Here is a 12,058-nt window from a genome sequence, read left to right as displayed (position 1 = left end):
TTGAGTGTTGGGGTACACTTATTCAAATTTTCAAAAGCTAGGGGGTACTTGCTACTTAAAAGGTTGAGAAACACGTCTTACGGTGACCTCTTGCCAGTTTTGATGAGCTGCAGGGTAAGAATGGCACTTCATGAAGGAAAAACTACCCACAGTTAACTTCCTAGTCTCCCATCTCAAAATGAATGTGGGTTCTTGAGAGCAACCTCACGTGCCCCTCTTGCGGAGAATGGCTTTGTCACCAGCATCTCGTAATCTGTGACGTCGGGCTGCCAAAGGCCTGTCGTTGCCAGCAAGGCGATCTAAGAGTAATTTACATTACGGGAAATTGTTCTGTTACATGAAACGGTCCAAAGCCTGATGCAAAATGTCTCAAAAAAAAAAAAAATCCTATTAATTCTCATTCTTGATGATGACTGGGATTAGACTATCTACTGTGAAGTCTGTAAGCAGGGTTGGGTTTGAAGGGTGACACCTTTTGTTTCCTTAAAAAAAAAAGAAAAAAAAAAATTCTGAATTTATTTATTTTTCTGTTCTAGCTGTTGCATTTAAAAAGTAACAAATACTTAACGGTAAATAAGAGGCTGCCAGCTCTGCTAGAGAAGAACGCGATGAGAGTGACTCTGGATGAAGCCGGAAACGAAGGCTCCTGGTTCTACATACAGCCCTTCTACAAGCTGCGCTCCATAGGAGACAGTGTACGTGCAGAACAAGATGGAAGAGAAGGGCTTATTTTGCGTAAAACACAAACTGCTTGTATCTGTAGCTTCCCTAACATGCAAATAGTTAGAAACATAGATTTTTCTGAGTGTGTAATGTTGCGGCAACAGCTTTTTTTTTCCCCTGTGGTGAAATGAGGGGGAGGGCATTGCTATGGCAACTCGTGTTTTGGAAACAAGGACCGGTTAAAGATTGGAAGGGATAAGAGATCCAATATAGCAGCCTTCTAAATCCCTACCAACTTCCACATGATGCGAAACCATTAAATCACTTGGGAAGCTTGGAGAAATGTAATCGGTGTGCTGGTTCACAGCCATGTCGCTATGAGTCGAATTGTATCATAAATGTCTATATGAGGAATAGGGTAATAACTAAGACCAAATGGCTGCGTTCTGTGTGAGAGGCATGGACAAGTGCTTGATTATTTATTTACTAATTTTGAGTTGGGGCTTTTGCTTTCAGAGCTCTCATTCCAACTGGGGGGGCAAGAGAATGAACTCAACACTGTGTAGTTTATTTTAACCTGAGCACAGCTTTACTTTCATTACAAGAATATTTTGAAGATTAATATGGTTTGAGTTGGATTACAGTCCATTAATGTCCCATTAATCTTTCCTCTTTCTCTGTACTTGGGGAAAGTCAGGCTTCCTCATGTAAGTAATTTGATGTGGACTCCTTTTGGTTTGAAGTAAGACTTGAAAGTTTTGGATACATGTTTTGCATATAGGGCCTCCAACCTTCATAATAATGGGTGCTTACTTTTTATCTCGGGTCCCTGCTTGGTTGGTTTTTTTTTTTTTTTTTTTTTTTTGGGGGGGGGGGACCTGACCTTGTTAATGAGGGAGATGTTAGAGGTCAGAAGTTATAAAGTCCTTCTGGTGGATTTTTTTTTTGAATGATCTTTGGTTTTAGTCGCGGAGTCCAGCCTCCTCCTCGGGCCCAAAACTTCTTGATCTAAACTATCCCAGGCAAATTGTTTGTCTAAACTTTTAAAAACTTCATGATGGAGTCTGCAGCTTCTATGAGCAATCTGATCCAGTGCTTCATTACTTTTCCTAGTCCCATGTTCTTAATATGTAGCCTCAATCTCTCATTGTGACTTAAGTCCATTTCTTCTTGTTCAGCCTCCTGTGGTCTATCCCTTATCCTGTCTATAACATCATAAACTCCCTGTTGGCTTCCTCTTTAGACTAAATGGTCCCAACAGTCTTCTGGACTTCCTTCTTGTGTTTTGCTGTAGACATCCAATTGGTTTTTGTCCTCTGGACTTCATTTCTTGAAATGTGGTGCCCAAAACTGGACGCCAGCATGAAGTCTGGGCATTGTTGAATGGAGCTGGCTTACAAATGGCATTCCAACTTTCCTCTCTGTATGGTATTAGCTGCTTTTTCTAATAAGATGAAACCAATAATGGAATATTAACTTGTGATCCACCGTAACCCCCAGATCCTTTTTGTTTTTTCAGTAGAAATTAGTTGTTAGATGTCAGCCACTGTAACAACAGTATAAAAGTATGGAAGACCACTGCTTAGTTGGGGAATTGTAGCTTTCCTTTAAGCCACTCATCCTGGTTGTGTGGATAATCTTGTGCCTTAATGACTCTGAACATCTTAAATATCCACTTCCTTTTGAAACCCTCAGGATGTGGAGTTTTTTCGCTTTGGGGCTGGCTTGTTTGTTTGTTTGAGGTGGGGGATATTTTTTCCCTGCTTGCTTTAGCCAGAAAGCTCTTTAAATGACAACAGAATCCCTACTGTCATGATTTTCACCCCAAATTCTCTGTCTGGTTGGGGGGTTTTGTGTGCGTGGGGTTTTTTTGATCATGGTGTACCTGTCTCTAGGTTGTCATTGGAGACAAGGTGGTCCTGAATCCTGTCAATGCTGGCCAGCCCCTTCATGCCAGTAGCCATCAACTGGTTGATAATCCTGGGTGTAATGAGGTAAGCTTTAAAATACAGAGGAAACCCAACCCAAAGGTGGCCCAGAAATTGGAAAATAGAGATGGAAGGGACCTCTGGCTTTTTGAGTGTTATGGAAGCAATATTCTCATGACCTTACTTGGGGGGTATGTATGCATTGCTATACAATGTCCCTTCCTTCTCTTCTAGTGAAGTAACAATATTGTCCGGCTTCATTCCTTCATGGTGGGTGAATAGTTTAGTAGAGGATGACACTAACTAGTTTGGGCAGCTGGCAAATCCAGAAAAGAGCGAGTGAACTTAGCCAACTACCTGGCTGTAACTGAAACATTATAGTACAGTTCTTCCTTTCCCACAATGCATAATATAACCTTGTTGTGGGATGAGTTGGGATCTAATTTACTGTGACTTACTGGAAGGAAGAGTGTAGGCCTTGGGTTTTCTTGAGTGATGTGGTGTTTTTTTTTTTTTTTTTCTCCCAAATAGTAGTCAACTGGGATTAATAATCTGTTTGAAATCTCTGCATTCTGAACAGTAAAGCACTTCTGTTGCTATGCTTTATCCAGCCTTTAGTGTAACTTAATGCTGTCAGTTTTCATTTTAGGTCAACTCTGTGAATTGCACTACAAGCTGGAAAATAGTCCTCTTCATGAAATGGAGTGATAACAAAGATGATATCCTAAAAGGGGTACGTTTGTAAACTCCTCTTGCTTCTGGCTTTTCAATAGTGCGTTCTGCCTGTGCTGACCAGGTTGTCCTGCTTTCGATAGGGAGATGTAGTGAGGCTGTTTCATGCAGAGCAAGAGAAGTTTCTGACTTGTGATGAGCACAGAAAGAAGCAGCATGTCTTCCTGAGAACCACAGGGAGACAGTCGGCCACTTCCGCAACAAGTTCAAAAGCACTGTGGGAAGTTGAGGTAAGGATGGGCAACCGAGGCTGAATTAGGAGGTCTTTTGTTTGTAGCAATACGTACTTTTATTTTAAACCTAAATTAATAGGAATGTTTTATGCAAAACTCCTTGTCCAGAATTTGAAGTCTGAGTCTAGAAATTGCCTTGTTTACCAGCGTGGCTAGAATTTTTTCAACGTGAACTTCAAACCCTGCAGCACTGGGCTTTCAAACGCAGGTTCGTGACGACTCGGAACAAAAGAATGAGACGAGCCTTAATGAACACTCTCTTATTTTATCACAACCTCTGGTATTAAAATAGACAAATTTCTGTTGCCTTGACTTCTGACAAGGGTTTCCGTTTTGGGCATGGAATATTAAGTATGTATGGCCTTATCTGATGACAAACTTTTTGTTCGTTCCTGTTGGTTATTAGGTTCTGGTAACTGGCTTCCCTTGGAAAGGGGAAGGGGAGAGAGAGAACTTCAAAAATTGAGCATTTCAACAGGATTTTGTGTGTGTTTTTGTTTCTTCAGCAGTGTAGCAGCGTAACTTTTTTTTAAAAAGATGTTCCATCACCCTCACCTAGTTCTTGAACCTGTCAGCTAGAGTTTTATGGTTACTTTCTTGTCATAAGAGAAGGATAATAAGCATGGGATTCGAGAACTTCTTCTGTACAGTTTTGTAAAAAGTTTGAAACGCTTCTACTGAGTCTAGTGGGACTTTCCAAAGATCCAAAATGAACAGTAGGGAAAGCATAATAAACCCCCCCTGTTGTTTAGTCTTCCTGAGCAAGCCAAACACTGACTTTAAGACTTCTGAGTTATCGCTGTGCCAATATGTGCCATAAGCCCTTGTCTTCGTTCTCAGGAGCCACAAAGTTGAAGTTTGAAATTGGGGTCAGTGCATTGTCTAGCAAATGCAGACAGCTTGTGTATGGAAGAATTTGAAGTGTGAGACTCTGTTGAGAGTCACCAAGGCCTTTCAATCTCAGATTGGAAAAGCTGTTGTGTCGTTTCTTGTTCTACTTATGTTCTAAAATTTAACCTTTCACTTTCTAGGTGGTGCAACATGACCCATGTCGTGGTGGTGCAGGTTACTGGAATAGCCTTTTTCGGTTCAAACATCTGGCTACAGGACACTACTTAGCAGCAGAGGTAAGTATGATGAGAGTTTACAGAGTCTGCTCCATCATCTTGAAGTCTCATCTTCCCAAGTATCTTTGGTTGCACACCTAAACTGTGAAAAATTATGAATGGAGGAGAGAAGCATTTCAAGATGCAGTAGTGCCAGGAATTGAATCGTGTGAGAGTAGGTGGTACCAGTGTCCTGGACCCATGAAACAATGCTTTCTTGCAAGTGGCATGAAAAACAGTGCATTATGTAGATGGAAAATGCAGTGGACAGCTGTCAGGTTACAAGCAGTGGTGACCTTTTCTGTGACGAGGAATAGACAAATGATTTTTTTATGCAAAGAGTAAAAATCGAGAAGTTCATTAGTGGAGAAATGACATGTACTGTGAACATCAGGTGAGAAATATTTCAAGAAAATAAAATTTAATTCTTACTAGTCCCTCTTGATTTGCCAAATGGAGCATGGAAGTGATGAGAGCAGAGAAGTCAAAGGTTAAACCAGTCATGTAAACGCCTACTTTTACTAAACACACAAAATAGTTGCTGACCTTTCCATGATATATTAGGGGTGACCATTCCCCTGGTCCTTTAAATAACAAACTAACCTGTGACAAACTGAGGGGTGTCATCTTTTTGGGTGCACTCTGTTTGGGAGGTTAACTATAAACATCGGTAGATATTTACTAAAACTGGCTCCTTGTGCACGCAAAGACAAGAAAACTCATAGATAAAAAGACGGTCTACCTGTATGAGTAGGTTTAGTATGAACTTAGACCATCGTGTTGAAGACTTGACTTGAAAAGGGTTCGCTGTCCTGTTTTTATGCTCTTCTGCTGAGCATTTTGGAATCTACTTATTAGAATTTTAGGAGCTTTTAAAGAATGAGCAACAGCATATCCGAGTCAGAGCATGCGTAGCAAATCATGGGCTGGCTAATCAGCTGTGAAAACAGATATCTACGGCACGAGAGGGTAAAGTAGAGGTAACTGCAGAGTTTGTGGATAATTACAATAAAGAGCTTCTGGCCAAGAACTCTTTCAAATTCAGAAAGATTTCCACCCCCCCGCCCTGTTATCAGTTACTTCTATAGCTGCTGGATGTGTACTTTGACACTAAAATTTGTATGAGATTTCAGCATTTAAATCGTGTGCTTTTTGCACAATATTTTTTCCCCCGTTGACCACCCATAGTGCTATCCCAAGCAAGCCGAGTCTCCTACGAGGGTTTGTGTTTTTTCTGGGGGGTTTTTTGGTTGCCTGGTTTGTACTCCTGGCTAGAGAGCTTGCTCCATTTATTGTTATTTTTAATGGTTATTTGTATAGTATGTGTGTTGTGTATGTCTGGTAGGGCTGTAATAGTAGAACAAGCTGCATCCACTGCAGAATAAGCTTAAAACTGAGGAACTGTTTCCCCCTTTTGGGTATATTAGAGTTTTTTGACTTGCCTGTGATTCTATTTCATCAGGTAAACCCTGACTATGAGGAAGATGACCAGGAGTGTCAATCCTCAGTAAGTATAGGCAAGAGTATGATCTTGCCCCTGATTGAGGGGGGCTTGACACCAGGCCCCGGTGTCAAATTGGCAGGGGTGTCGATGCTCCGAGACCTGGCTGCTGCTAACCAGTCAAACTGAGAATAAGCTGAAGGCATTTCTTGCCTGGCAAGAGGCAGTGAAAGTTTAAAAGTCATAATAGGCTTTAGAGGGTGTAGAAGAACAAAGTTTGTATGCACAAACCCCGGTTCTTAAATGGCTCCCAATCCTCTAGCGGGTGTACCATTCTCACCTGCTTCTTAAACCCTTGTTTTTTTCGAAATATATGCAAGTTATCATGGAAAGCCATGACGATGAGAAGTTAAAGACCAAGGTGTGCACCCAACCTTTGAACAGTTTAGATGCCATCGTTTTGAATGATCAATAAAAGCAAGTTGCTATCCTCTTCAATAAGTGTTGTAGATATGCTGTCAGGAGCTTTCCACTGACGTGAGGAGAGAAGCAGGCCTTACCGTACAGCTACTGTATAGCTCATTTTAACGATGATGGCACATAGAACTATAACAGCAACTTCCTTTTATGGAATATACAGTTTTTGCAGTTGGATTATGCTGGAGACTTATGCAATAACCTGTACTTTTTGATAATTATCTTGCATAAGGAAAGATTGCTTTGTTTGGAAATGAGTTAAAAAAGGCTCGTCTCCTTTTGAGAAGAGGGGTGGGAGGGAAAATTGTCTTGATGCATGAAGGTCAGGCAAGCTATAACTTACTTTCTAAGGAGCATTTATCTGGCATGTTAAGTTTGCCTACATGCAAGTGATCAGTGGCAAGCAGTAAAAAGTCAGTGCTTCCCACTTGATACTTGAGAGTGTGTTTCTCGGTGTAACTTGTTTTTCCAGTATTATTGTGTGGCAGATGCAAACTTTCTGGAAGTTGCAGTTTTAAGCTGCTGCTTAACTTCTGCCCCCCAAAAACAATAATCCTTGTTACGTGATTTCTAGTGAGGTTTTTTTGGAAATCAGTCAGTGAAAAGGCTTTCATATCAATATCTGTCTCGTCTTTGTTCTTCTGTTAAAGTCTCTACCTCAAAAAAATGAGCTCAGGATTTGGTGATTTCTGTTTTACATACTTTGTGTATGTGGGTGTGTGCAGGTTTGTTATTTGCCTATGCTGCTTGACCACCAGGTGGCGAAAATAGACTATAAACAGAAATGTCACAAGCGCATAATTTGTCTCTGACGTGACTATAGTTGAAACCTCTTTTAACAGCAAGATTGTGTGGGCTGCCTATCCTTATTTGGATACAGTGACTCGATTCAAGCCTGAATCGGTCTCAAGACGGCGAGTTTCTTGTCCTGGTGTTGTTTCCTTATTCCTCCATGATAAGTGCAGGGGTTTGATTTGAAAGAGCATGGATAATGTGTCCCCAGTTGCACCCTGGGACATTACAAGGCACCCATTGTATCAGTTTTATAATCCTGCTTCTGTAACGAGCTTTAATTCTGCTCAGATATAGTAATACTCTTATCTGAGTTATCCCACTTCCTGTTGATTTCCAGCTCCCTGGTCTGCAAGTTGGCTATCGGCTCTAGAAGTGAGCAATTTAGGGCCTCGACTGCCAGAGGTATTTGGTGTTTTTAAGATATAGCAGTTGCCTCATTTTGGGGTAGAGGAAATGGTTGAAAACTTTTTAAGACTTCATTTCAAGTGAGCAGTAGATGGAAGTTGCCAAAACAGATTATTTTGAGTTTTTAGCTGCATATTCTTTTGAAGGCAGATCTTGACTGCGCTTTTGTTCCATGCATTTAGCGTCTTATTCCTAGGTAGTAAACCAAAAGCTTTATTAGCTCTCTGTTCTGTGACCAAGTTGTTACTACTACCCGATTTATAGTAACCACAGAGAATCCTGATGAATATGTGTGTATGTACTAAGCGTCTGTATCTTTTAATATAATCCTCCCTTTTCCACTGCTTTATGTCAAGACTTTCAAACACTGATGCTTCAAGTTTAGACTCCTAACTTAATCTTTATGGTACCTTGCTAAGTGGCCTTACAAATACTAAGACTCTACCACTTATTGTTATGGGTAATAGGATTCTTGGTTACATGACAGTTTTGAAAATCGGACTTCAGATCAAAGTGTTGGACTGGTGGGCCTCGAGCACCTATATTTTTGCCTCTGATCTACTGACTTGACCTTCTGGACTGGTTATTGCTGCCACGGCTCTCGGGAACCATCTGAAAGCTGTAGTTCTTCTCTTTGTATTTCTTTTCCCTTCAGCTTCTCTGTCTTTGCTCATAATTCAAGTTTTTGTTCATTCATCTGATGTTAGTGACTACCCCCTGAAATATAAACGCTTGCTTCTGTAGGCAAAGGAAGCCAGTAATCTAATCATTGCTTGCACTATACCAGCCATGTCTCTCTTTTGTACTGTCTTGATAGGTACATATGAAAGCAGCACAAACTGAAGCAAAAACTACTAGCCAGTTAACTTAATTACTTTTCACCGCTTTCATCAGTGACTGACGGCTATTTCTGGTCTTGGAAGACTGATAGCCGCTGATAGTCTGACTCTGAAAGTGTGTGGCAATTGTAGCTGGTAACTTTGCTGCTTACAAATTGCTGTTAGCATGATCAAATGTCAAGCAGATCTCTGGTGCCTTGTGCAGTACCTAGGATGGGGATCTTAGCAGACCTTGATCAATATGAATCTCATCTGTTTTTCTGGTGAACTGTGGGGTGAATTCCTTGATACCTTTTTTTTGCACGTCTCTTCTGGCTCTCGCTGCAGAAAGACGAATGCTTAAAATCTGGAAATGCTTAAGGGTTATCAGCACCAAAAAAAAGCTAAGGAATACTTTTTGTTTGTTTGTCCTAAAGCAGATTTGGAGCTCGTTTTCTAGTATTGGTACTGGAGTGGCCTGTAATTGTGTCCCCAAGCTATGAAAAGCTTGTTTATAACGTGTGGCTTTTCATGCTGGACGGACAGGGCTGAGGATGGCTTTTTTTGACTTGGTTTGATGGGGCTTCTTCCACAGCTGGATCCCGACCAGGATGGATCCCAACAAGGTTTGCATAATGCTCCGGAGAAGATGGCATACTCTTTGGTGTCCGTGCCTGAAGGAAACGATATCTCCTCCATCTTTGAGTTGGACCCCACCACTTTGCGAGGTGGAGATAGCCTTGTTCCAAGGTATGAGGCTTTTCTGTCCAAAACATTCTCAATTCCTGTGGGCCTAAGGCAGTATCCAGCTTGTGCTGAGTGTCTGCCTTGGCAGTTATTTCTACATTTATTAACATAAATGAACTGCTTACCACTTGGGTTTTTTTTTTTTTCCTAATTGATTTGAGGTCTCCTCTTTGTGAATTATGGGTAATATTGATATCCAGCAATTTTTATATAGTGCTTTTCAGCAGCTGATAACAAAGTGTTTTGCCTAGGCTTTATAAATATTATCCCCATTTTGTAGATGGGGGTGGGGGGAATTGCACAGGTATGATTTGCCCAATATCGCACATCAGGTCAATGGGACTAGAACTTTTGTCCAGAGATCTTGTCCACACTCATCGGGTTACTTGTAGTGAGGTGTCTACGTAATCTCCGGTATACTGCTCTCGAACAGTGTTATTTTTATAACTAAGCACTTTATTTGCCCTGTTCACTTACAGAAACGAACCAGAGGCATGAAATGCTTTCCAAAATGGGCAGCGTTAATAAAACTGTTTAATCGGCTCCAATTCAGCAGTTCTCAACTGGGGTGCCCCTGAAGAGGGGCTATGGTACAGTAGTGCCATAGCCCGGTAAAAAGTGCCCTGTGCACGGTTAGATTGTGAAGGGCAGTGGCACTTGCACATCCTTCTGCCTCCTTTAGGGTTCTCCTAAAGCAAACAGGAGAGCCAGCTTGTGCTGCAGCCCTTTCTGGTCCGATCCCCTATGCTCTTCCCAGAAACAGAGGACAGTTCCACCTGCTCTGGGTGCCTCCGTTTCTGGGAAACTGTGCGGTCAGACTGGGGAGGGCTGCAGCACAAGCTGGTGCTCCTGCCTGCTTTAGGCTTGTTGGAGAGGCATGCTGCAGCCCTTCTCAGTCAAGCTGTCTTCAGAGATGCACAAGGAAATTTGCCTGGGCAGCAGCTGCAGACCCTGAGGCAAAGAACTGAGGTTCTCAGCTGGAGACAGCAGGTACCACATTTTAGTGGTTGGGGATGCCCTCACTCCTAGAAAGCCACTTCTCTAAGGGGAACGACATGGGCAGCATGCTCAAATGGATTCTTTTCTATGCATGTGGCGGTGTGGTTTCTAGTACTTGCACAGATGCAGATGCATAGTGCTTTTAAGAGTTCCTCCATAGCTGCTTCCTTGCACTGTGCATTGGGAGGTAAACCTGAAACACACGCCTACAGCAACCTTGCTGAAGCTTGCACTGGCCATGCAGGCTTTCTACATGCAACATTGTACTGTTATGTCTGGATCTTGCCCGTAATAGTTCTTAGCCTGTTCACAGATGGTTAGTTCACCCCAGGCTGTGGTTATGGAGATCAGCTGTAGGTTAGGCTGAGACTATTGAGTATTAAGGAACTTTTTGCTCCTAGATACTTGCTCTTGAAAGATTGAAGGCCTGATTGTTACCCTCTAGTACTTGCTGTTTTTCTAGTAGTAAAATAACTTGCATAAATGTTGTACTTAATATGAACATGTGTGGTGCTTCCCAGCTAGTACTTCATTGTATGATTATGGGAATAACTCCAGTTTACAACAGGCTTGACTAACTTTTTTAACTTTCTTCCTAAGGTTTATAAATTGTGGAGGATGATGATGATGATGATGATTCTGTCAGTATTAAAGCAATTTTCAAAGAGCATCCTTATCCTTAGATAGCTTTTGCTCAATCACTTTGGGAGAGAGTGGGGGGAAAGTTTGAACTGCTGTAATATAAACATGCGTAGGTGGCCTTTTGAGTCCAATTGACTTAAAAACAAGATCTTTCTAATATTTTAAGCTTTATTTGTACTCTGAAGAGCCTTATTCTTGTTATGCATAGCTTCTAACAAATCAAATCGCTTACATAAATCAATTATACTAACTTCTGAGAAGTTATAAAAGCTGAAGATTACTGGAAATCTGGATGTTTTAAGAGAACTTTTTTTTTTTTTAAAGGAACTCCTATGTCAGGCTTCGACATCTGTGTACTAACACCTGGGTGCACAGCACCAATATTCCCATTGATAAAGAAGAAGAAAAACCTGTGATGCTTAAAGTAAGTTCTGTAACTCAAAAAAAAGAAAAAGAAAAGTATGTTCTCTGTTCCTTATTCTTTTTTTTTCTTTTAAAACAACTTTGTAGTGGGGGGGGAACCCCCCAAGGCCTTGGACTTGTGCTTCTGTCAAATAATAAACAATGCATTATTAATGCAGACTAACTGCACTGAGTCTTGTAACAAATTAGGCAATGACCATTAAATTGTTAGCCTTTGTTTTTTCACTGCAGTGTAATAATCACAAGCAGCAGCTTTTGTCCATCTGTGGCAGTATTTGTGCAGTCTCATCTGATCTTTGCTCGCCTGAATCATAACAATTTAGGAACTACAAGGAAGGGTTTTGTTCTTCAAGTTCATGTCTTGTCAAAAATCTTTCTGCTGTTTCTAATATTAGCTATTATGTAACAGTGCAGATGCTCTCATGTCTTAATATTACTGAGCTAGTTAGTTTGTCGCTGTTTTGCCCCGTTGTTTTTTGGTGCGATACTAAAATTACCTTGGGTTTTAGATTGGTACCTCTCCAGTAAAAGAGGACAAAGAAGCTTTTGCTATAGTACCAGTTTCTCCTGCAGAAGTTCGCGATTTGGACTTTGCAAATGATGCAAGCAAGGTGTTGGGTTCCATTGCTGGCAAGCTGGAGAAGGGAAC

The 12,058-nt window shown here is 41.2% G+C and overlaps 1 protein-coding gene across 1 annotated transcript in view; it reads left to right on the top strand.

Annotated features, from left to right (window-relative positions):
* LOC109311373 (inositol 1,4,5-trisphosphate receptor type 1-like) overlaps positions 1 to 12,058 on the top strand; it is a 23,819-nt gene that overhangs the window by 3,580 nt on the left and 8,181 nt on the right. The window contains exons 3-11 of the mRNA XM_019536989.1: positions 537 to 695; positions 2,559 to 2,657; positions 3,241 to 3,324; positions 3,407 to 3,553; positions 4,588 to 4,683; positions 6,125 to 6,169; positions 9,194 to 9,348; positions 11,311 to 11,410; positions 11,919 to 12,058. The exon at positions 11,919 to 12,058 is cut by the window's right edge and continues 14 nt beyond it. Of these exons, the coding sequence (XP_019392534.1) occupies positions 537 to 695; positions 2,559 to 2,657; positions 3,241 to 3,324; positions 3,407 to 3,553; positions 4,588 to 4,683; positions 6,125 to 6,169; positions 9,194 to 9,348; positions 11,311 to 11,410; positions 11,919 to 12,058 (1,025 nt within the window). The remainder of the gene's footprint in view (positions 1 to 536; positions 696 to 2,558; positions 2,658 to 3,240; positions 3,325 to 3,406; positions 3,554 to 4,587; positions 4,684 to 6,124; positions 6,170 to 9,193; positions 9,349 to 11,310; positions 11,411 to 11,918) is intronic.

This window comes from Crocodylus porosus, unplaced genomic scaffold (genome assembly GCF_001723895.1).
Source record: "Crocodylus porosus isolate Cpor-Errol unplaced genomic scaffold, CroPor_comp1, whole genome shotgun sequence".
In the NCBI taxonomy this organism is placed as follows: Eukaryota; Metazoa; Chordata; order Crocodylia; family Crocodylidae; genus Crocodylus; species Crocodylus porosus.
This window is presented reverse-complemented; position numbering and strand designations above follow the sequence as displayed.